This window comes from Mustelus asterias, chromosome 24, assembly GCF_964213995.1.
Source record: "Mustelus asterias chromosome 24, sMusAst1.hap1.1, whole genome shotgun sequence".
NCBI classification, from domain to species: domain Eukaryota; kingdom Metazoa; phylum Chordata; class Chondrichthyes; order Carcharhiniformes; family Triakidae; genus Mustelus; species Mustelus asterias.
In genome coordinates, this window is record NC_135824.1 from 35,285,776 (window position 1) to 35,311,908 (window position 26,133).

The 26,133-nt window shown below is 47.9% G+C and overlaps 1 protein-coding gene across 1 annotated transcript in view; it reads left to right on the top strand.

The window, feature by feature from the left end:
* The window catches only part of tmc3 (transmembrane channel like 3), a 99,396-nt gene that overhangs the window by 66,366 nt on the left and 6,897 nt on the right, over nt 1-26,133 (top strand). The window contains exons 16-21 of the mRNA XM_078241031.1: nt 1,065-1,193; nt 7,856-7,966; nt 8,638-8,763; nt 11,772-11,850; nt 11,957-11,999; nt 16,217-16,478. Of these exons, the coding sequence (XP_078097157.1) occupies nt 1,065-1,193; nt 7,856-7,966; nt 8,638-8,763; nt 11,772-11,850; nt 11,957-11,999; nt 16,217-16,478 (750 nt within the window). The remainder of the gene's footprint in view (nt 1-1,064; nt 1,194-7,855; nt 7,967-8,637; nt 8,764-11,771; nt 11,851-11,956; nt 12,000-16,216; nt 16,479-26,133) is intronic.

A 26,133-nucleotide genomic window follows, 5' to 3' on the forward strand; every position in this document is an offset into this window, starting at 1 on the left:
CTGCGTGGGTTTCCTCTGGGAGCTCTGGTTTCCTCCCACAGTCCGAAAGACGTACTGGTTAGGTGCATTGGCCATGCTAAATTCTCCCTCAGTGTACCCGAACAGGCGGCGAAGTGTGGCGACTAGGGGATTTTCACAGTAACTTCATTGCAGTGTTAATGTAAGCCTACTTGTGACACTAATAAATAAACTAAAAAAAAAGATGCGGCCTCATCAATGTCCTGTACGACTGCAACAAAACTTCCCAACTTCTATACTCAGTGCCCTGACTGATGAAGGCCAGAATGCCAAAAGCCTTGTTCACTGCCCTATCTACCTGTGACTCCACCTTTAGAGAACCGTGCACCTGAACTCCAAGTTCCCACTGTTCCACAATACTCCCTAAGGTCCTATTCCTAAGAGGGAAGAAGCAACACCTTCAAAACAGAGAGTGGCGAGGCTGTGAGATTTATTTTCAGGGTTATTGATGGAGGTGGAAACTAGTGGTGGGACTTCCTGGCCATTCCCACTGACAGGTTCGTCCGGCCCTGCCAGTGGAAACACTCCCCCTGCCATGGGTTCCCCGGCGGCCGAGGGGTCTGAACGACAGAAAACCCCAGGACCAGACATTCCTGCAGCTGGCTAATGGCAGGCCGCTTCCACAGAGCATGCTTTGGGGGGAGTGGAAAATCCCACCTGAAATCAGTATTCAAGGTCAGATTCAATAGATACACAAAGGAAAAGAGGCTGAAGGGATATCGGAACAGGTCAGGTAAATATTATGATTGATGAGAGTTGCCAGTTTCTGCCTTGTAATTTTCATGGAATAGGTATCATAGTTGCCACAGTAAAAATCTATGAATAAAAAGAGAAGCAATTGGAAATATGCAGCAGCTCAGTCAGAGAAGAGACCAATCAATATTTTGAGTGTAGGCTCTTCCTAATGATGAAGGGTCTAAACCCGGCACAACAACCCATCCTTCTTCTCGGCAGCTGCTGACTGACTTGCTGCATGTTTTCAGCACATTGTTACTTCAGACTTCCGGCTTTTCCCATTTCTTTTTCTTTGTGACTTCAAATTCTAGGATGGGTGCTTTCTTCTCACCCTGTCTTCCAGCATTCAACGTTCTCAAACTGATTGGCCTCATGTACCTAAGGAGTTGGGCAGTCTTAACTTGCAATGTTCCACATCAGCAGGTATTCCGAGCTTCAAGGTTAGTACACCATATAAACAGCTCCATCTTCAATAGTGTGATGATACTGTGCTATTAACATATGTCATGTTTGAGGAGGATTGCTTTAAGATGCAGTGTTTTGTAACAAGCAGTCGGATTGTCTGGGAAAACATGCAGCTGAGAAAACAGCACAATAGCTGATTTTAGTTTGGAATGCATTACATTGTGGAGTTAATCGACCTTTTGTTTATTTAAGTTCTCCTGGAATTTCAGGCGAGGTTAATAGACAGGGTCATATGGGGCAGTCCTGGATTTAGTGCAGAAGCGAAACAGTCTTTTGAAAAGAGTTGGTGTTTGGCTGTCCTGGTTGAAGTTAGGAGAATTGTGCAGGCTTCTCAAAGCTCTCTCTCTCATAGAATCATAGAAACCCTACAGCACAGAAAGAGGCCATTTGGCCCATTGAGTCTGCACCGACCACAATCCCACCCAGGCCCTACCCCCATATCCCCCCGCTAATCCCTCTAACCTACGCATCTCAGGACACTATGGGGCAATTTTAGCATGGCCAATCAACCTAACCCGCACATCTTTGGACTGTGGGAGGAAACCGGAGCACCCGGAGGAAACCCACGCAGACACGAGGAGAATGTGCAAACTCCACACAGACAGTGACCCAAGCCGGGAATCGAACCCAGGTCCCTGGAGCTGTGAAGCAGCAGTGCTAACCACTGTGCTGCCGTGCCGCCTTCTCTGAAAGCTCCAAGCCTGTAAACCTAAGAAAAGCAAGTATGCCTGGATTTGCTAACTAGTTTTGGAGTGGAGTTCCTGGCTGGGAATTACTTGAAGTCAGAGATCTTCTGCAAACTGCTGAAACTCATTCTCTCTCTCTGAAAACTCCAAACCTGTTAAAGCAAGTATGCCTGTGTTTTGCTAACTATGTTTAAAGAGTGTCTATAAGAGAAATATTGCTTGATTGGAACTGTGTAGTGATAAGTTAGAACTTAAAATTGTTTCCTTTCATTTTAAGGGTGGCATGGTGGCACAGTGATTAACACAGTTGCCTCACAGCGCCAGGGATCCAGGTTTGATTCCAGCTTTGGGTGACTGTCTGTGTGGAGTTTGCACATTCTCCCCATGTCTACGTGGGTTTCCTCTGGGTGTTCCAGTTTCCTCTCATTGTCCAAAGATGTGCAGGTTAGGTGGATTGACCATGCTAAATTGCTCCTTAGTGTCCAAAGATGTATAAGTTAGGGGGATTAGCAGGGTAAATATGTTGGGTTAGGGCTTTAGGGCCTGGGTAAGATGCTCTGTTGCAGAGTCGGTGCAGACTTGATAGGATGAATGGCCTCCTTCTGCACTGCAGCGATTCTATAATTATATGGAGCATTGTTCAACTGTTAATGTTTTTAAAAATTTTGTTCATGGGGTGTGGGCATCGCTGGCTGGGCCAACATTTTTTGCCCATCCCTAAGGGCATTTGAGAGACAACCACATTGCAGTGGATCTGGTATCACATGTAGGCCAGAGCAGGCAAGAATGGCAGATTTCCTTCCCTAGAGGACATTAGTGAACCAGATGGGTTTTTACAACAATTGACAATTGTTTCATGGTCATCAGTTGACTTTTTAACAAATTTACACTTTTATTGAATTCAAATTTCACCATCTGCCACGATGGGATCTGAACCTGGGTCCCCAGAGCATTATCCTGGGTCTCTGGATTACTAGTCCAGTGACAATACCACTACGCCACTGCCTTCCCATGACTAAGCTATTTCATTTGTTATAGTTAAACTGTGTTAGTAAATAAAGTATGTTTTGATAAAAGCTCCCTCGTTGGTGAGTAGAATCACACCTGGAGTGAAACATCTTACCCTCACACTGATGCTAAAATAGAAAAGTGTTGGGGTCTAGTCTGGCTTCATAATATATCTTGGGTTTCCGATCTGGCACCCTAACAACAGTGAATGAATTGTTATAGAATAGAATTATAGAATCCCTACAGTGCAGAAGGAGGCCATTTGGTCCATCAAGGGTGCACCGACCACAATCCCACTCAAGCCCTATCCCCATAACCCTACTTATTTACCCTACTAACCCCCTGACTTTAAGGAGCAATTTAGTATGGCCAATCAACCTAACCGGAAAACCTTTGGAGTGTGGGAGGAAACTGGATCACCCGGAAGAAACCCATGCGGACACAGGGAGACTGCAAACTCCACACAGTGACCCAAGCCAGGAATCAAACCCAGGTCCCTGGTGCTGTGAGGCAGCAGTGCTAACCACTGTGCCACCCTGCCGCCCCACAAATGTGTTGGATATGGTAACAGTGCAATACTGAACCTAATTAGAAGATATTAAGAAATCACTGGATTAAACAGAATAATAAAATGCTTGTGACAGTTTGTGTCAAAGAACAAAGAACAATACAGCACAGGAACAGGCCCTTCGGCCCTCCAAGCCCGCGCCACTCCCTGGTACAAACTAGGCCATTCTTTTGTATCCCTCCATTCCCACTCCGTTCATGTGGCTATCTAGATAAGTCTTAAACATTCCCAGTGTGTCCGCCTCCACCACCTTGCCTGGCAGCGCATTCCAGGCCCCCACCTCCCTCTGTGTAAAATACGTCCTCCTGATATCCGTGTTAAACTTCTCTCCCCCTCACCTTGAACCTATGACCCCTCGTGAACGTCACCGCCGACCTGGGAAAAAGCTTCCCACCGTTCACCCTATCTATGCCTTTCATAATTTTATACACCTCTATTAGGTCACCCCTCATCCTCCGTCTTTCCAGTGAAAACAACCCCAGTTTACCCAATCTCTCCTCATAACTAAGCCCTTCCATACCAGGCAACATCCTGGTAAACCTCCTCTGTACTCTCTCTAAAGCCTCCACGTCCTTCTGGTAGTGTGGCGACCAGAACTGGGCACAGTATTCCAAATGCGGCCGAACCAACATTCTATACAACTGCAACAACAGACCCCAACTTTTATACTCTATGCCCCATCCTATAAAGGCAAGCATGCCATATGCCTTCTTCACCACCTTCTCCACCTGAGACGTCACCTTCAAGGATCTGTGGACTTGCACACCCAGGTCCCTCTGCATATCTACACCCTTTATGGTTCTGCCATTTATCGTATAGCTCCCCCCGACGTTAGTTCTACCAAAATGCATCACTTCGCATTCATCGGGATTGAACTCCATCTGCCATTTCTTTGCCCAAATTTCCAGCCTATCTATATCCTTCTGTAGCCTCTGACAATGTTCCTCACTATCTGCAAGTCCAGCCATTTTTGTGTCGTCCACAAACTTACTGATCACCCCAGTTACACCTTCTTCCAGGTCGTTTATATAAATCACAAACAGCAGAGGTCCCAATACAGAGCCCTGCGGAACACCACTAGTCACAGGCATCCAACCGGAAAAAGACCCTTCCACTACCACCCTCTGTCTTCTGTGACCAAGCCAGTTCTCCACCCATCTAGCCACCTCCGCCTTTATCCCATGAGATCCAACGTTTTGCACCAACCTACCATGAGGGACTTTGTCAAACGCTTTACTAAAGTCCATATAGACGACATCCACGGCCCTTCCCTCGTCAACCATTCTAGTCATTTCTTCAAAAAACTCCACCAGGTTAGTGAGGCATGACCTCCCTCTCACAAAACCATGCTGACTATCGTTAATTAGTTTATTCCTTTCTAAATGCGCATACATCCTGTCTCTAAGAATCCTCTCCAACAACTTCCCGACCACGGACGTCAAGCTCACCGGCCTATAATTTCCCGGGTTATCCTTCCTACCCTTCTTAAATAACGCTCTGACTAACGCATGCTTACCAACTTAAACACCTTTGTTAAAGTAATAACCTAATTACACCACTCCCTTGTCTCTATCTAATTAATGTAGATGTTTCTCAACTTCACTTCTCTCATCAGAAGACTATGTGCTCACTCGAATCACCTGGATTTTTAGGATCTCAGAGTTGATGATGTGTCATGGGTGATTCATAGCTTTGTGGGGAGCTTATATCAATGGTGGAGCTACAATCCCAAAGTTCCAATTCCCTGGAGTAGGAGTCAAAGCGAGGGAACTCCAGAACATGGATTCGCTTCCAAAGATTTTGCTGTGTGCAGTGGTACTGGCAAGACTTGGGAATTTCCTCGAAGTCTCTGTGTAGCAATTTTTCTCCCATTGACTTAAATCACTCTTTCAACATAGTTAGAAAATCCAGGCATACTTGCTTTGACTTGGGTTAAAAGCTTGGAGCTTTCAGAGAGAGAGAGCTTTGACAGGAATCCTGATCGTGTGGCAGCTATCCCAAGGAAATTCCCAGAAAATGTATTTTTTGGATGAGCAACCTGCTACTGTTATATTCTCCATCGATTAACATCCAGTTATCAGTAACTAAATTAGAAACTCTTAACAAATGGGCAGAAATATTAGAATACAACACGTGCTGATGGGGAGTGAAATCATTTCTGTCTCTTAGAATCATGGGCCCAAATTTTACTGGCACTCCCGTCCCGATTCGGGGAAGGGCGAGGTTCGGAGAACGGTATTCTCCGTTGGCCTCGAGCAGGATCGTACGAACGTCACGCGGACGTGCTGTTAAAATTCCGTCCATAGAGTCCCTACACTGCAGAAGCATGATTCCATGTTATGTTTCATTCATCATCATATTTTCAGCTGGCATGAACAGCACATGATTATAATTTTAAAAATGCAGAGATAACACAAGGTTCTCGGAGCGAGATTTGCAGAATCAGATTTGAAGAGAAGTGGCAGTGAGATGTAAGAATGAGCTAGGTCCTGCAGGGAGGTACCTGAGGAGAGATGGTCTTAGGCCCTTTGGATGTAGCCAATGATGAGAATCAAAGCAAGTTAGTGATGGTAAGTGAGCATCTTAGAGTACTTTCCCCGAAATGATTGAGTCACTGCAGCCTGGACTTGGAATGCATCTTCAATGTAATAAATGTCTAAGGCCCTTCACAGGAGCAACTGAGCTACACAAAGAGATTTCAAAGCCGGTGACCAAGCTGGTCTCAATGGTATTTTTCCGAGTTTTTTAAAGGGGGAAACGAGAGGCAGAGAGGTCGTGGGGGGGGGTGTGGATTCTGGAGCAAGGGGCCCATGCAGCTGAGGGTACAACACCAATGCTGGAGCAATTAAAATTGAGAAAGGTCTGGGGGTCAAGTTAGAGGAGTGCGGATATCTCAGAGGGTTGTGGGGCTGAAGAGAGGCCATGAGGGGATTTGGAAATAAGGGTGATAATTTTAAATTTGTGATATTGTCAAACTGAGAGCCAATGGAGGTCAGTGAACCCAGGGTGTTGGTGCGGGTTAGGTATGGGCAGTAGAGTTCTGGGTGAGCATAAGTGTAAAGAGGGTAGAAAGTGATCAGGAGTGGATTGTAAAAGTCAAATCTAGAGGGAAGAAAGGTGAGGTTCTCAGCAACACCCTTGGATTTAAGGTGTAAATTGTATTTATGCCTCCTCCATCCAGACGTAAACCAATTATAGATCCAGAGTTAATCAATGAAATATCAATCGCCTTTGGTAAGAGTTTATTTGCTTGCCTAGTGAAGGGCTAGCAACCAGAGGAAACAGATTTAAGAAATTTGGCAAAAAGAGCAAGGGAGAGATATGGGGAAATTATTTTATCTTGTGAGTTGTTAAGATCTGGAATGCACCACCTTAATGGATGGTGGAAGCAGACTCCAAGATAATATTCAAAAGGGAATTGGATATATACTGGAAAAGAAAATAATGCAGAATGATTAAGAAAGAATAGGGGAGCGGGTCTAACTGGTTAGCTCTTTCAAAAAGCAAGCACAGACACAATGGGCTGAATGGCCTCCTTCTGTGCTGTAATAACGGGCGAGATTCTCCAGCCTCCCAGCCGCATGTTTCCCACCGGCGGGAGGTGGCACGTTGTTTGCTAGCCGTGGTATTCTCTGGTCCCGCCGCTGTCAATGGGAATTCCCATTGACGTCACCTCATGCTGACGGGAAACCCACGGTTGGGGGTGCGGTGCCGGTGGAACCGGAGAATCCCACCGGTGTGAACGGCCGGAGAATTCCACCATTATCTTCTGTGCAGAACCGGATGTAATTTCTTTGAATCTCTGACCTCACCTGAAGGTTTTCTCTTTTGCGTCTCTTTTGTCCACCTCTGTGTTCGCAGTCTAAATTAACCAGGCCAATTCTATCCACAGTGAGGGTTAACATTTACCCAGAATTCTTACTGGGACAAAGCTGGGAAGGTTGCTGGCCACCAAATTGGATTAAATAAGTAAATACTGAGTAATGATTCAAGAGGATGGATTCATCCAGATGACACTTTGACCATGTAGACTCAGCTCAGTGGAAAATTGGATGTAGGGGTGAAAGGTTTTTGATCTGGTGAAAGATCATTAAGACAAAACTTCAACTTGCTCCCTCCTCAGATTCTGCCAGAATATTACCAGCAATTGTTCTTCAGGTTTTCAGCATTTGTGGTACATTGCTTTCATATCTGAGGTTTTAGTTGCCTGAATATCATGGGCAATGTGAACCAAAGGCATCAGCTTTCCCACACAATCCTTTCTGTTCATCGAGTTACAATCCACAAGAGTGGAGACTCCACAGAGTTACTCTGTTCCTGCAGTCAGTGGTGATAACGAATGATTTGATCATATTGCATTTTGTTTCCCTCCCAGGTCGAATAATTTCTATCTGGCCATGACCCTGTTCATGCTTTTCCTGTGTATGCTGCCAACTGTCTTCGCTATAGCAAGATACAGGCCCTCGCCAACCTGTGGGCCATTTAGGTAATAGCTCTTTAATACCAAGTCTTCATAAAAAGATTCTTACTTTTCAATGCTAGAACAGAAGCCTTGTTTATTGAAGCGACATCATAGCAATTTAAGACAGAAATGAGGAGGAATTTCTTCTCGCAGAGGGTAATGAACCTGTGGAGTTCTTTAAAGTTTATTTATTAGTGTCACAAGGATCTTACATTAACATTGCAACGAAGTTACTGTGAAATTCCCCTGGTCGCCTCACTCCTGCTCGGGTACACTGAGGGAGAATTTAACATGGCCAATGCACCTAGCCAACACATCTTTCGGACTGTGGGAGGAAACCGGAGCACCCCGATGAAATCCACACAGACACGGGGCGAATATGTGGACTCCACACAGACAGTGACCCAAGCCGGGAATCGAACCCGGGTCCCCTGGCGCTGTGAGGCAGCAGTGCTCACCACTTTGCCAGCCATACTGCAGAGAGCTGTAGAGGTTGGGTCATTAAGTCTGTTCAAGGCTGAGGTAGACATATTTTTGGTCAGTAAGGGAATCAAGGGTGATGGGAATAATACAGGAAGGTGATGTTGAGGATTATATCAGATTAGTCATGATCTCATTGAATGGAGCAGACTGCTCCTACGTCTTATGGTCTTCTAGCAAATGGTAATGCAGATTTTGTTGTTCTTCTTAAACAGCGGTCAAGATAAAATTTATGACATTGTGTCTGAGACGATAGTCAATGATTTCCCTGTCTGGTTCAACACTGTGATGGGTTATGTCACCAGCCCTGTGGTGGCTCTTCCCGCCCTGCTATTACTTTTGTAAGTACGAGTACAGCCGAGTTTGGCTGGATTTATGGCATTTAGAAGTCATAATCTTCACTGTATTGTCTTTGTGCATGAAATAACTCCTCAGGTGTCCCTTCACCAGATTCTCTTTATTTACAAACTCAATTCCACTCCTGAAACTGCTTTTTTTTATTCATCCCAATGGGACATGGGCATTGCTGGCTGGCAACATTTATCGCCCATCCCTACTTGCCCTTGGGGAGCAGTTGAGAGTCAACCACATTGCGGTGGCTCTGGAGTCACATGTAGGCCAGACCGGGTAAGGACGGCAGATTTCCTTTCCTAAAGGACATTGGTGAACCAGATGGGTTTTCCCAACAATCGACAAAGAAACATAGAAACCCTACAGTGCAGAAGGAGGCCATTCGGCCCATCGAGTCTGCACCGACCACAATCCCACCCAGGCCCTACCCCCACATATTTTACCCGCTAATCCCTCTAACCTACGCATCCCAGGACTCTAAGGGGCAATTTTTTTTTTAACCTGGCCAATTAACTTAACCCGCACATCTTTGGACTGTGGGAGGAAACCGGAGCACCCGGAGGAAACCCACGCAGACACGAGGAGAATGTGCAAACTCCACACAGACAGTGACCCGAGCGGGGAATCGAACCCGGGACCCTGGAGATGTGAAGCAGCAGTGCCAACCACTGTGCTACCGTGCTATTTTGCAGCAGTGTCTGTAAGCTTCCCTTTGGGCTGTTCCAACTCCACCACTAACTTCATTAAAAACGCAGTGGTTTCATGGTCATCAGTAGATTCTTAATTCCAGATATTTTTTCTTGAATTCAAATTCCACCATCTGCCAAGGTGGGATTCGAACCCAGAACATTAGCCGAGTTTCCGGATTAATAGTCGAACGATAAACCACTAGGCCATCGCCTCCCCACTGATGCTTCAAGTGCAAAGTCAAAATCCAGAGTGTCAGTAGCCCTGACAGTCCTCAGTATGTATATGTTGAGACTCCCTGATTGGGCAGGCAATCAATACCTCGATCAGGGAGCTCATACTCCAAGAGGTCAACCTCATGGGTGACGTTGAGGTCATTACACTGCACACATGCAACAGGAGTGAATTTAAATTTAAAGGCCACAGGGAAGGGGTCACGGAATCAGTCATAGTTTGGAGCACCCTTTGGAACTTACAATTGCCACATCCTCGGAACACACGTGTAGTCATGTTTATAACACAGGAAATGCAGCTGCCAATTTGCACATAGAAAGCTCCCACACAAAGCAATGAAATACATTTGTTTTAATGATCATGGAGGGATGAATATTGGTCAGAACATCAAGGTGAATGTTCCTGCTCTTCGACAGAATTGTTCTGTGGGAATTTTCACTACTGTCTGAGAGAGCAGACAGAGCCCTGTCTTATCTGAAAGTCGATACCTCCAATGGTGTTGCACTCCCTGAGCCCTGCGCTGGAGTGTTAGTCTGGATGAGAGCTCAAGTTGCTGCAGAGGCGCTTGAGAAGGCTGCTAACTTCTTAAATGTGTTTTGTGAGGATTTTTGTTCAGGATGAAGTTCAAATACAATTGTTACTGTCAGTGGCAGCTGGGTGATATTTTGCAGCAGTGTCTGTAAGCTTCCCTTTGGGCTGTTCCAACTCCACCACTAACTTCATTAAAAACGCAGTGGAAATCCTGTCTACATGTGTGAACATGGTTACCACCATCGGTTGACCTAAAAGACCCCATTACAGTATTTTGGAGAAGAGTAGAGGGGCTCTGTCTTCACCCAACCTAACTAAAGAGGAAATAAAAACAGAAAATGCTGGATGAATTCAGTAGGTTTGGCCACATCTGTGGCAAGAGAAACAAAGTTAATGTTTCGATTCCGTATGACTGACGAGGGATAGAATTATTTCGTTTGCAGGTGGGGGAGGTGGTTGGAGCAGAACAGAAGGTCAGAGCTAAGGTGTGATTGACAAAGATGTCATGGACACAAGACAAAGGGAGTGTTAATGGTAGCATTAAGGACATGAAGAATGCGAAGCGGCACAGTGGTTAACACTGCTGCCTCACAGCACCAGGGACCCGGGTTCAATTCCGGCATCAGGTCACTGTCTGTGTGGAGTTTGCACTTTCTCCTCGTGTCTGCGTGGGTTTCCTCCGGGTGCTCCGGTTTCCTCCCACACTCCAAAGATGTGCGGGTTAGGTTGATTGGCCGTGCTAAATTACCCCTGGTGTCAGGGAGATTAGCATGGTAAATATGTGGGGTTACAGGAATAGGGCCTGGGTGGGATTATGGTCAGTGCAGACTCGATGTGCCGAATGGCCTCCTTCTGCACTGCAGGAATTCTATGACTAAAGAAGGTGCTGATAGTGGCATAAAGGTGAAATAGCTCGATTGTGATAATAGGAGAACAAAATCATTTACCTGATTAAAAAGTAGATTTCCTCGTTGAATATGTTTAAATCACGGGTAGATAGTTTTCTGATCGATAAGGGAATTAGGGGATATGGGGAGCAGGCGGGTAAGTGGAACTGATTCGCTTCAGATCAGCCATGATCTTGTTGAATGGCGGGGCAGGCTCGAAGGGCCAGATGGCCTACTCCTGCTCCTATTTCTTATGTTCTTATGTTCTTATCTGGTCATTATCACATTCCTGATTGTGGGGGCTTACTGTGTCAAAATTGGCTCGCAGTATTTCCAACATGACAATAGTGACTATGCTTCAAAATGTGCTTCTTCGGATGTACTGGGGTCCTAAAAGGCGGTGTACCTCTCTGTCCTTTTCTCTATAATAATTGTGTGACTTTGGTTGCCTGGTAGATCAATGGCTGGTGTGACCAAAAAAATGCAAAGAAGCTACATTGCAACCTAACAAAGAGCTAATCCTTAGCTCTGATGTAAATTTATTCAACCCAGAGAAAAAATCTGTATATAATACATATATATGTGTATGTGCATACTCTGCATATTATGAAGATACAATGCGTGTGTTCCTGTTAATTAATGGGTTCTCTCTCTCCTAGCATGCTGATATATTACCTCCAGTCAATTGCACGCTCGCTAAAATTTACCAATAATCAGCTGAGGATGCAGTTACAAGTTGTACGTATTATATTTAATCTTCTGAAATCTTTGGCATTCTGTCACACATTGCAATCTCATTAGAGCGGAGGAGTGATGTAAATATTTGTGTCCATTCTGCCTGCAGGAAAGAACAGAAGATAAAAAGAAAGTATTCCAGATGGCAGTGGGTAGGAAAGTTTCTCACTTCCTATCTAACGAATGTCGCATATCATTTCATATCATTACATTCAACACAGGGGAAATTTCATTGCGTGGGAAGTTCCGTTTACAGTTTCTGTTGAACCTGTTATCAGTGTTGACCATTGGGTGAGGCCGACTGGTTAGATCGTGCAAGAGTCAAGGAACCAGGTCTGCGCCGATTTCTTGCTTCTCGTGATCTTACCGGCACCGGATACCCGACAAGCTAAGCCTCATGTCCATTTCCATTGTGAGGCTGAATACACTTTTTAAATATATTTAAAACAGAGTTTACACGGCTTTAATGAGCCCGGGACGTTATCATCCGGGCTCACTTGCCTGTGTGGCCTTGCTGGGAGAGCTTATCTCTGGTGAGAATCACAGCTGGTCCCCAGCAACGGGGACCAGACGTGATGGCCTCGCCGATAGAACCAGAGGCCATTGAGGCCCTCCGGGGAGGTCAGGCTGTGCCCACCTGGCACCCTGGCAGTGCCAGCCTAGCACCCTGGCAGTGCCTACCGAGCACCGGGCAGTGCCAAGGGGGTGAGGTCTGAGGGGGGCAGGGCCTAATGGGGGGCCAGTCAGTGGGGGGGCGAGGGTGCTGCGCACTCTGCAGTTGTGATCGGTATGGGGAGGGGGGACTTGCTGCCACTCTGCATTGGGATGAGAGGGGGGGAGGGACGGGGACAATCAGGGCTGGCCATGGCGGGGGGTCTGGCTATCGATCACGGGGGGAGTTGACTGCTGATCATCAGGGGGGGGGCAGGGAAGGTGAAGGTGATTGGTCTGGGTGGGCGAGGAGTTCATGATAGGCTGCAGGCCCCTGCGGGAGCTGGGGGGGAGTTGCTATGTTTGTGAGGCTGGGTGCTTTTTGGAGGCAATGGAGGCTGGCTAAGTAACAGGTCTCTGCTGCTAGAGACCTGCACATGCGCAATGACGCCCTCTGCTGTTCTCAGCCAGCATTCAGGTGAATTAAGCCCTGCCTCCCTTCCCCTACTGGTGAGGAACTGTCTCTGCTGGTTTTTAATGCACAATGTGGATAAGATAGCAAATTTGATCTTGCCTAAAAAACGAATGTGAAACTCTCCCATTTTCCCACCCATCCTGGAATTCAAATATTTTTGGTAAGATTTTCCCACCGTCTCAGACGCATTCTTATTTTCAGAAGTCTCGGAACTGCCCAATCAGAAATAGGAATAAAATGAGCAACTTCTTCCCCATTCCTTGGGGACTGCACTGACCCCTGTTGGAGCATCAGCACCTTGCCAACATTTCAGGCCAAATCTTCATAGACCATAAAGCAGAATTAGCCCATTCGGCCCATCAAGTCAGCTCCGCCATTCGATCATGGCTGATAGGTTTCTTAACCCCCATTCTCCCACCTTTTCCCCGTAACCTTTGATCCCCTTACCAATCAAGAACTTATCTAACTCAGCCTAAACTTCAAGGAGGGTAAATCCCAAACTAATCTTTGGAGACAATTCAATGAGTAAGTGGTGAATCTGTGGAAGAGGTTCTATCCAGGAAGACATTGGACTTGGCTCACAATGGGCCCGATTTTACCATCCAACAGGCACAAAAACTTGGTAAAGTCGGGCATGAGGTGAGGAGCGTAATCCGCGCCGGCCTCCGCGCCGGTTCCCCTTTACCAAGGCCCGCAAATGGCCTCGATCGGGACTGCAACTGAAACGAGTGTGATGGCCATTTAAATGTATTAGCATGCATTTAAATTGACTTAATGGGCTGCACGCCCAAACTTACCGGCACTTCCCCCTTTACCACCACGTTCGCCCATCCGGAATTGGCGTGAAACAGACACGCTGCACAGAAGTCCAATTCGGGCGCTCCAGTTAGTGAGGAGGTAAGTGCCGAGCATCCGACGGCTCTCGGTGGGTTGGGGGGGGGATGGGGGTCCACTGCCACTATGCCTGAGATCTGTGAGGGGGAAGAGGGGGTCCGCTGCCATTCTGCCTGAGATCAGTGAGGGGGAAGGGGGATTTCGCTGCCACTCTGCCTGAGATCAGTGAGGGGGAAGGGGGGGGTCCGCTGTCATTCTGCCTGAGATCAGTGAGGGGGAAGAGGGGGTCCGCTGCCATTCTGCCTGAGATCTGTGAGGGGGAAGGGGGATTTCGCTGCCATTCTGCCTGAGATCAGTGAGGGGGAAGGGGGGGTCCGCTGCCACTCTACGTGAGATCAGTGATGGGGAAGAGGGGGTCCGCTGCCATTCTGCCTGAGATCAGTGAGGGGGAAGGGGGGGTCCGCTGCCATTCTGCCTGAGATCAGTGAGGGGGAAGAGGGGGTCCGCTGCCACTCTGCCTGTGATCAGTGAGGGGGAAGAGGGGGTCCGCTGCCATTCTGCCTGAGATCAGTGAGGGGGAAGGGGGGGTCCGCTACCATTCTGCCTGAGATCAGTGAGGGGGAAGGGGGGGTCCGCTGCCACTCTACCTGAGATCTGTGAGGGGGAAGAGAGGGTCCACTACCACTCTGCCTGAGATCTGTGAGGGGGAAGAGGGGGTCCGCTGCCACTCTACCTGAGATCTGTGAGGGGGAAGAGGGGGTCCGCTGCCACTCTGCCTGAGATCAGTGAGGGGGAAGAGGGGGGAAGGGGCCAGCGTTTGGTCTGTGTGGTGGAGGGGTTGGGAGGATAAGGGGGTCAGTAATGTTGTGGGGGTGGGGCGATGTCTGTGGGGACTGGGGGGAGGCATTTTCTGGCCCAGGAGCGATGTGGCAAGGGAGCCACATTTTATCTTTTTTTTTTTGTGCAGTTGGAGGCACTGATCGGAGCTGCAGGATTTCGGGTACGTTAAGCCCCGCCCACAGGCTTGTGCAGCGCGATTCGGAATTGCTGATATTTTTTCAGGCAGAGTGCGTATGGGGGCGCCTCAGAACGGGTCTAAAAGTCAGATCTGAAACTCTCCCAGATTCAGCACTTAGAATCAAAATGGTAAAATAGGGCCCATTGACTCGTTCAAATGCAGACAGACTTCTTTCAGAAAACAGTAATTTGGGTGACGGTATTTGAGGAATATGAGCCATGGTGAGTGGTGGGTATGGCGTGTTTGGGAGCAACTTTGGATGAATGGTTCCCAAAGCTTTCTACCACAGACGTTTTGTCCGGGGTCTGTTCCGCATCAATTGATAGAGATAGATTAGTCAACAACTCCATCATTGTCCTATTATGCCACTATTTGGATGGCCAATGATGAACAAGGTGAATCTTGGCCTTATTTTGTCGAGCAGTCCCAGTGGGAAAGTATTTTAATTTGATGAATGGAAAGAAAAGCAGAGTTGGAGCGAGATGGGGTTGCAGCAAACCTGCTTCCATTATTCTACTTATCAAATTTGGGGCAGCATGGTGACACTTCTGCTTCACAGCGCCAGGGACCTGGGTTCAATTCCGGCCTCGAGTCACTGTCTGTGTGGAGTTTGTGCATTCTCCCCGTGTCTGCGTGGGTTTCCTCCGGGTACTCCGGTTTCCTCTCACAGTCCAAAGATGTGCTGGTTAGGTGGATTGGCCATGCTAAATTATGGAATCATAGAATCCTACAGTGCAGAAAGAGGCCATTCGGCCCATCGGGTCTGCACCGACCACAACCCCACCAAGGCCCTTACCCCATAACCCCATGCATTTACCCTAGCTAGTCCCCCTGACACTAAGGGGCAATTTACCGTGGCCTATTCATCTAACCTGCACATCTTTGGACTGTGCGAGGAAACCGGGGCACCCGGAGGAAACCCACGCTGACATGGGGAGAATGTGCAAACTCCAAACAGGCAGTGACCCAAGCCGGGAATCGAACCCGGGTCCCTGGCGCTGTGAGACAGCAGTGCTAACCAATGTGCCACCGTGCTGCCCCTAAATTGATCCTTAGTGTCAGGGGGACTAGCAGGGTAAATATGTGGGATTATGGGAATAGGGTTGGGTGGAATTGTGGTCGATGCAGACCCAATGGGCTGAATGGCCTCCTTCTGCACTGTAGAGATTCTATGAATTTCCCAAAGTTTAATTGCTAGTTATACATGGACAGAAAGTTGTGTAGAGCTAACGTCTAGATTTTGGATACAGGTTTCTGGGGGTGAGGAGGGCTACATAACTTAAACTACAGCATCAAATCAGCCCAGAGTGCTGCCAGTCAGGGCAATCACATTGGAATAAATGAATAACGGGCAGAAATGATAACTTCTGAAAGTTTTTCTGCCTCTGCAGCACGATTCCAACATCTGGAGGATGGTGACAAGAAGATTGAACATGAAAGTGATGCAACCAGCCAGGAGTCCTCTCTTCAGTCCTCACCGCGGAGGAACGGAAGCGTTACCAACTTTGATTCCCCGCTGAGTGCAGAGAGTCACATTCAGAGCATCTCGCAACAGGTGGCACACGCCGTCGATGTCACTCGGAGTGCCAATCTACCTCAAAACCCAGCCGCGGCTCCTGCACAGAAACACAGGCGTGATCACGTCTTCCAGAGGTCAGCGCTCTCTTTGATCCTCTGTCTATATAAGTGGCTAATTACTCTAAATTACTACACGGTGAGAAAATGTCCAGCTTCAGAAATGTCTTTTTACGGAGATTCATTATCAAATGGGCATCGGTTTTGTCACAGCTCCTTAATAAATGAGCAAAGAGTGAATTCCACAATCCCAATCTCACAGTCGGGAACTACATTCACTAAGAGTGGGATTTTCCGGCTCTTCTCACCTGCAGAAACTTCCGGTCCCACTGAAAGCAACCCCCCCCCCCACCCACCCCCACCCCAACACCCCCCACCCCAACACCCCCGTCAGCGGCGGGTTCCCGAGAGGCGTGCCCAGCAGCAATGCAAATGGCCAATGACTTCGCTGGGAGCGGAAGATCCGGCCAATGGTGAGCCAATTCCACCGCCAGGAAAGCTGCCATAGGGAGGCTGGAAAATCCCGGCCTGAGAGTCAGGAGTGACCTGCCTCTGACACATGTTCCTTTTTCCATGGTTTCCCCACTGAAAGCGCAGGATTATTCCCTAAAGTCCCAAGGAGCAATTATCAAACAAAATCTAACATGGAGCTCCAGAGGGAGATATGATGGATTGAAAGCTTCGGCACAAGAGGTGGATTTTAGGGAATATCTTAAAGGAGAAGAGATTTTGATTTGATTTGATTTATTACTGTCACATGTATCAGTATACAGTGAAAAGTATTGTTTCTTGCGTGCTATAAAGACAGAGCGTACCGTTCATAGAGAAGGAAAGGAGAGAGTGCAGAATGTAGTGTTACAGTCACAGCTAGGGTGGAGAGAAAGATCAACTTAATGCGAGGTAGTTCCATTGAAAGGCCTGATGGCAACAGGGAAGAGGCGGTTGGTGCGTCTTTAGGCTTTGTATCTTTTTCCCGACGGAAGAAGGTGGAAGAGAGAATGTCCGGGGTGTGTGGGGTCCTTAATTATGCTGGCTGCTTTTCCAAGGCAGCGGGAAGTGTAGACAGAGTCAATGGATGGGAGGCTGGTTTGAGTGATGGATTGGGCTTCGTTCATGACCTTTTGTAGTTCCTTGCGGTTTTGGGCAGAGCAGGTGACATACCAAGCTGTGCTACAACCAGAAAGAATGCTTTCTATGGTGCATCTGTAAAAGTTGGTGAAAGTCGGAGTTGACATGCCAAATTTCCTTAGTCATCTGAGAAAGTAGAGGCGTTGGTGGGCTTTCTTAACTATAGCTTTGGCATGGAGGGACCAGGACAGGTTGTTGGTGATCTGGACACCTAAAAACATGAAGCTCTCGACCCTTTCTACTTCGTCCCCATTGAGGTAGACAGGGGCATGTTCTCCTTTACGCTTCCTGAAGTCGATGAGGGGTAAAGAAGTGAAGAGGTATCGGGAGGTAATTCCGGACCTTAGGCTCTACACAGCTGCATGATGGAGCAATGAAAATTAGGGTTACACCTGAGGCCCGAATTGGAAAAGTGCGGAGATCTCAGAGGGTTGTAGGGCTGGAAAGGTTACAGAGATAAAGAGGAATAAGACTGGAGAAATCTGGAAACAGTGTAGGTCTTACCCACCAGGAGGTCTGGGTCAACATCGTTCCTCACAGGGGCTTTGACGCCTCCTTGCGTGTGTGAAACTTCATGTTCTTCAAAACAGCTGGCTTCTCGGCCTTTTGGCTAAGATCAAGTGTAGTATGGATCGCCTGCACTTGGTTGAGGTCATTGGGTTACACTGAAGCTTCATGTGTTTCATATGAAGCAATTTTTAAAAGCGGCATCTCGGCCTTTTGGCTAAGATGCAAATGAGCCCAAGTCTTGGAGGAGGAACCTCCCCCTTCTCCAATCAGCTTGGCTCATGTAGATCGGGCCCAGGACAGGGTGGTTTGGTCGCTTGCCCTGTCTTGTCAGCCTGGATCTGAAATGTCTCAACTTGTTGAGACTCTGAATTGGATTTGATTTGAATGAATTGGAAAAGTATAAAAAAAAACAGCTGGCAATACTTTTTCTTTGTGTAAACATGAACCGAGTTGATTTAAACGTCCCCTGTCATTGTAGTTTGCAGCATTTGCAAATTAAAATAGGGGCCAGGATTTGATGGCCTCGCTGTTCTGTGTCTCTCCCCGTGGCACATGCGGTGAAATCTCCACTCAGTTTGGCAGGACCATCTTGTCCCTCTGAGCCAGAGGGGCCGTAAGATCCTGGCCAGGAAGCTTTTGCCACAACAGGCCCAAACCTTCTGCTCCCCAGCGGGAGGGGGGATTGAGGTGGGGTCGCATCCAAGAGATGCACCAGAGGGACCCCCTGGAAATCCCCACTTAAGGACTGCACAAAACCTTCACTGGGCAATTCCTCTGCTATTGGAACACTGCGATATCCCGTTTAAATTGGAGACTTTGGATGGTTCCAACTTGCTTCGCCGTATAGTTACACAGGAAAAGTTCAAAGGATTAAAACCAGTTTTAATTCCTTGGTAGCAAGAGTACTGACTTCCCGACCCCACCCCCCCACCCCAAAACGCCTCCAACCACACTCTAACTGATCTCACAAGCCCCTGACTACATCCAGATTACCCTCCCGCCTCCATGACTCACGTCCACCATCCTGTCCCCAACTCCCGACTCCCAACCCTGAACCCGTCCACCCCACCAACTGCACCCTTGGCCACCCCTTGACCACACAAACCAACACCCCGCCACTCATGACCACCTATCTGTCCTGTACACCTTTCCCCTGGCTTCTCAAAGTGACTGAGACCCTGTAAAATTAGCTGTGCAACTTCCAATTCTGACTAAGTGCAACGGATGGGCGGCACAGTGGCACAGTGGTTAGCACTGCTGCTTCACAATGCCAGGGAACCCGGGTTCAATTCCCAGCTTGGGTCACTGTCTGTGCAGAGTCTGCACATTCTCCCCGTGTCTGGGTGGGCCTCCTCCAGGTGCTCCGGTTTCCCCCCACAGTCCGAAAGACGTGCTGGTTAGGTGCATTGGCCATGCAGTGTTACCGAACAGGCGGCGGAGTGTGGCAATTAAGGGACTTTCACAGTAACTTCATTGCAGTGTTAATGTAAGCCTACTTGTGATACTAATAAAAAAAAGAGTGGCTCTCTGACTGTGATCGTCTCCTCCCCGCTGGCAATTCTGGGCTACAGACTTTAGAATCAAACGGAATTCAAAATGTTTGGGATTTTATTGTGGATGTGGCTGTGAGATCTGATGCAGATGGTCAGCCTATTTGTGCGTGGGGAAATGATCTGTAATTTTGAAAAGTACTTTTCATTTTAAATCAGAGGTCAACATTTTTTTTTAATGAGGCAGTAATGAGAGTGTGAGCCGGTTCTGTCCAGGTCTGGGCATCCACCATTCCAGGGACAGTGAGATGAGTGATGTTAATAATCAAACAATAGTTCACAGTTAGTCAGGTTCACATGAGACTCAAATGCACAGCTCCCCGTTCCAGAAAATCATCTTGTTGTGGATTTTTCTTTCATGTTTTCAGTGTGAGGAGGGCTCTCAACATTCCAAATGATTATCAATCCTTCGCTCCTGAGTGTTACTTTCAGAAATGCTGCAGTAAAAGTGATTGAAATTATCCAAACACCGCGGATGCTGGAATCTGAAGCAAGAACAGAGAACGCTGGAAAAACTCAACAGATGTGGCAGCATCTGCAGGGAGAGAGAAAGAGAGTGAACGTTTCGAGTCTGTTTGACTCTTAATCAGAATTAAAGAGAGGGAAAATGTGCTGGATGTTAAACTGTAGCTGGGGGAGATTGCAACAACATGTAGCAAGCTCCAGAACAAGTCACAGATGGCCCAGTGTGGGAGGGGGGTTTTCACTGAGACAACAAATAAAAGTAAAGTTTATTTATTAGTCACAAGTAGGCATTCACAACTGCAATGAAGTTACTGTGAAAATCCCCTAGTCGCCACACTCTGGTACGGATACACTGAGGGAGAATTTAGCATGGCCAATGCACCTAACCTGCACGTTTTTGGGCTGTGGGAGGAAACCAGAGCACCCGGAGGAAACCCACGCAGACACGGGGAGAACGTGCAAACTCCACACAGACAGTGACCCAAGCCTGGAATCGAACCTGGGTCCCTGGCGCTGTGAGGCAGCAGTGCTAACCACTGTGCCACCGTGCCGCCCCATAGGATATTTTATGGGATATATGTATGGCATATTTTTTAAAAGGGGTTAAAATGGAGAAGAAAGACCACAGTCTAAAGTTGTTGAACTCACTGTTGAGTCCTGAGGGCTGCAATGTGCCCAATCGAAAACTGAGATGCCGTGCCTCCAGTTTGCATTGAGCTTCACTGGAACATTACAGTGAGCCAAGGATGGGCATGTGGGCACGAGAGCAAGATGCTGAGTTAAAATGGGTTAACTCATTAAATGGGTTAAAATGGCAGCAACAGGAAGGATGGGGTCATGCATGTGGACTGAGTGAAGGTGTTCCACAAAGCAATCGCCCAGTCTGCGTTTAGTCTCCCCAGTGCGATTGGATGTTGTGTATTCCAAGGTTTAACTTTCTCAACATTGACTGGGACGGCCATAGTATTAGAGACTTGGATGGAGAGAAATTTGCTGAGTGTATTCAGGAGAAATTTCTATTCCGTATGTGGATGGCCCGACTAGAGAGGGGGCAAAACTTGACCTCCTCTTGGGAAATAAGGAAGAGCAGGTGACAGAAGTGTTAGTGAGGGATCAGTGACCATAATTCCATTAGTTTTGAGATAGCTATGGATTGAGATAGCTATGACATTGAGATAGCTCTGGATTGCTATGGAAAACAATAGTTCTGGCCCAAAAGTTAAAATTCTAAATTGGGGGAAGGCCAATTTTGATGATATTAGAAAGGAACTTTCAAAAGTTGATTGGGGGAGTCTGTTGGCAGGCAAAAGAATGGCTGGCAAGTGAGAGGCTTTCAAAAGTGTGTTAACCAGGCTTCAAGGTAAGCACATTCCTCTTAAAGTGAAAGGCAAGGCTGGCAGAAGTAGGGAACCCTGGATGACTCAGGATATTGAGGCCCTGGTCAAGAAGAAGAAGGAGGCACATGACATGCATAGGCAGCTGGGATAAAGTGGACCCCTTGAAGAGTATAGTGGGTGTAGAAGTAGAGTTAAGAGAGAAGTCAGGAGGGCAAAAAGGGGACAGGAGATTACTTTGGCAGATAAGGCAAAGGAGGATCCAAAGAGCTTCTATAATTACATAAAAGGCAAAAGAGTAACGAGGGATAGAGTAGGGCCTCTTAAGGATCAACAAAGTCATCTATGTGCAGATCCACAAGAGATAGGTGAGATCCTAAATGAATATTTCTCATCGGTATTTACTGTTGAGAAAGGTATGGATGTTAGGGAACTTGGGGAATAAATAGTGATGTCTTGAGGAGTGTACATATTACAGAGAAGGAGGTGCTGGAAGTCTTAAAGCGCATCAAGGTAGATAAATCCCCGGGATCTGATGAAATGTATCCCAGGACATTGTGGGAGGCTAGGGAGGAAATTGCGGGTCCCCGAGCAGAGATATTTGAATAATCGACAGCCACAGGTGAGGTGCCTGAAGATTGGAGGGTGGCAACTGTTGTGCCTTTGTTTAAGAAGGGCTGCAGGAAAAAGCCTGGGAACTACAGGCCGGTGAGCCTCGCATATGTAGTGGGTAAGTTGTTGGAAGGTATTCTGAGAGACAGGATCAACAGACATTTAGAGAGGCAAAGACTGATTAGGGACAGTCAGCATGGCTTTATGAGTGGAAAATCATGTCTCACAATTTTGATTGAGTTTTTTTTGAAGGGTAACCAAGAAGGTAGATGAGGGCAGTGTGCAGTTGATGTTGTCTACATGGACTTTAGCAAGGCCTTTGACAAGGTACCACAGGGTAGGCTGTTGCATAAGGATCTCACGCGATCCAAGGGGAGATAGCCAAATGGATACAAAATTGGCTTGATGACAGAAGACAGAGGGTGGTTGTAGAGGGTTGTTTTTCAAACTGGAGACCTGTGACCAGCGGTGTGCCTCAGGGATCAGTGCTGGGTCCACTGTTATTTGTCAGTTATATTAATGATTTTGGATGAGAATTTAGGAGGCATGGTTAGTAAGTTTGTAGATGACACTAAGATTGGTAGCATAGTGGACAGTGAAGAAGGTTACCTAGGATTGCAATGGGATTTATAAAAAATTGGGCCAGTGGGCTGATGAAAGGCAGGTGGAGTTTAATTTAGATAAATGCGAGGTGATGTATTTTGGTTGATCGAATCAGGGCAGGACTTACACAATTAATGGTAGGGTGTTGGGGAGAGTTATAGTAAAAAGAGATCTAGGGGTACATGTTCATAGCTCCTTGAAAGGGGAGACACAGGTGGACAGAGTGGTGAAGAAGGCATTTGGCATGCTTGGTTTCATTGGTCAGAACATTGGATAAAGGAGTTGGGACATCTTGTTGAAGTTGTACAAGACATTGGTAAGGCCACACTTGGAATACTGTGTACAGTTCTGGTCATCCTATTATAGAAAGGATATTATTAAACAAGAAAGAGTGCACAAAAGATTTACTAGAATGCTTCTGGGACTTGGTGGTTTGAGTTATAAGGAGAGGCTGGATAGACTGGGACATTTTTTCTGGAGCGCAGGAAACTTAGGGGTGATCTTATAGAGGTCTATAAAATAATGAGGGGCATGGATCAGCTCGATAGTGAACAACTTTTCCCAAAGGTAGGGGAGTCTAAAACTAGAAGACATAGGTTTAAGGTGAGAGGGGAGAGATACAAAAGGGTCCAGAGGGGCATTTTTTTCACACAGAGTGGGTGAGTGTCTGGAATGAGCTACCGGAGACAGTAGTAGAGGCAGGTACAATTTTGTCTTTTAAAAGGTATTTAGACAGTTACATAGGTAAGATGGGTATAGAGGGATATGGGCCAAATGCGGGCAATTGGGACTAGCATAGGGATTTAAAAAAAGAATGGCATGGGCAGGTTGGGCCGAAGGGTCTGTTTCCATGCTGTAAACCTCTATGACTCTCCCCTACCCTTGTCCCATCAATGCAGACTAACTCCTTACTTTCAAGTTTCACAAGGCCTAGACTTAAGATGATCTGTCGGCTTTTTGGAATCTGCTATCCTGAGGGAAGGAAATCTGTCATCCTTACCTGGTCTGGCCTACATGAAACCCCAGACCCACAACAATATGGGCGACTCTTAACTGCCTCTGAAATGACCAAGAGAGCCATTCAGTTCAAGGACAATTAGGGAATGGACAATAAATGCTGGCCCAGCCAGCGATGCCCAAAGAACAAAGAAAAGTACAGCACAGGAACGGGCCCTTTGGTCCACCAAGTCTGTGCCGACACAGGTGCCTCTCTAATCTAATATTTTCTTGCCTCTATGCATTCATATCCCTATTCCCTGCTTATTCAAGTATCTATCCAGATGCCTCTTGAATCTCTACAGTACAAAAGGAGGCCATTTGGCCCATCGAGTTTGCACCAACCACAATCCCACCCAGACCCCACCCCCACAACCCCATGCACTCACCCCCGCCAGTCCCCCGACAACCCAGCATGGCCAATCCGTCTAACCCACACAGCCCTGGAGTGGTTTTTCTTCAGCTTTCTCAAACCCCCAACCCTCACTCCCCAATCCACCCCTCACCCTCCATCCCTCACCCTGCACCCCCACCCTCATCCAAATCCACCCCCCCCCACCCTCACCCTCAATCCACCCCCCACCCTCACCCCAATCCACCCCTCACCCTCCACCCCTCACCCTGCACCCCAAACCACCCCCCACCCTCACCCCCCAATCCACCCCCACCCTCCACCCCAATCCACCTCCCACCCTCACCCCAATCCACCTCCCACCTTCACCCTGCAATCCACCCCTCACCCTGCACTCCCCACCCTCACCCAAATCCACCCCCCACCCTCTCCCCATTCCACACCCCACCCTCACACCCCAATCCACCCCTCACCCTGCAGCCCCCACCCTTACCTCCCAATTCACCCCCCACCTTTACCCCCAATCCACCCTTCACCCTCCACCCCTCACCCTTCACCCCTCATCCTCCATCCCTCACTCCCACCCTCACCCCCAATCCATCACCCTCCCTCATCCCAATCCACCCCTCACCCTGCATCCCCCACCCTCACCCCCAATCCACCCCCCACCCTCACCCCCAATCCACTCCTCAGCCTCCAGTCCTCACCCTGCACCCTCACCCTCCACCCCTCACCTCCACCCCTACCCCCACACCTCACCTATCCTCACCCCCAATCCACCCCTCATCCTCCAGCCCTCACGATATTTTACCCCATAATTGCCCACTTCCCCATGAAAGAATAAACAGAAAAGGTGACCCCTGTGGTCAGTTTAGGTGAGTTTTTTTGGTTGACGGATAAATTATGGGTCCGATTTTACCATCAAATGTGCCTGTTTTCGGATGCGACAACTTGGTAAAGTCAGGCATGAGGCGAGTAGTGCGATTCACGACAGCATCTGTGGCCGTTCCCCCTTTACCAATGGCTGAAAATGGCCATGATTGGGACCGCACCCGAAACAGGCGTGACGGCAATTTAAATGTATTTGAATGCATTTAAATTGAATTAATAGGCTGGACGCCCAACTTTACCAGCACTTCCCCCTTTACCACCGCATTTACCCATCCAGATTCGGTACAAAATAGACGTGGTCCGCAAAGGTCTGTTTTGGGTGCTCCAGCTTCTGAGGGGGTAAGTTCAGAGAGTCCAGCGGCACTCTGACTCAGATCAGTGATGGGGGCGGGGAGGGAGGCAGGTCAGATGGCTCTCTGGTCGGGGGGGAGGGAGGGAGGCGGGTCAGATGGCTCTCTGGTGGGGGGGAAGGGAGGGAGGCGGGTCAGATGGCTCTCTGGTGGGGGGCAGGGAGGCGGGTCAGATGGCTCTCTGATAAGCGGGGGAGGGAGGCAGGTCAGATGGCTCTTGGGCAGGGGGCAGGGGGGTCCACTGCCACTCTGCGTGTGATCGGTGGGGGGGAAGGGGGTTCCACTGCCACTCTGCGTGCGATCGTTGGGGGGAAGGGGGAAGGGGGCCATGATCGGTCTGGGTAGTGGGGCGGTGGGGGGATAAGGGGGACAGTTATGTTGTGGGGGTGGGGCAATGTCTGTGGGGGCCAGGGGGGAGGCATTATCCGGCCCGGGAGCTATGTGGCAGGGGAGCGTTTTCTATTTTTTTACTGCGCATGCGCAGTTGGGGGCTCCGATCGGAGCTGCAGGATTTTGGGCACAATAAGCCCCAGCCACAGGCTTCTGCAGCGCGATTCGGAATTGCTGATATTTTTTCAGGCAGAGTGCGTATGGGGGCGCCTGAGAACGGGTCTAAAAGTCGGATCTGAAACACTCCCAGATTCAGCACTTAGAATCAAAATGGTAAAATAGGGCCCTATGTATGAAATGTGGAACTGTAGTGTGATTTACTTGGGAAAATAAATATTTAATATCACTATAAACAACAGCGCCAAAATTTCTTTCAGTTTCACATGAGGTCCATATCACTGAATCATTTCTGTATAACTGCGGTGCCATAGATACTTTATATGATGATAGAATTTACTGGGCAACTATTTTATTCTCCGATCCTGTTATTCAGGATTTTGGTGAGTAACACACAATGCTGAATAGTGTCCGTGTGTCCAGATTTTAACGTTT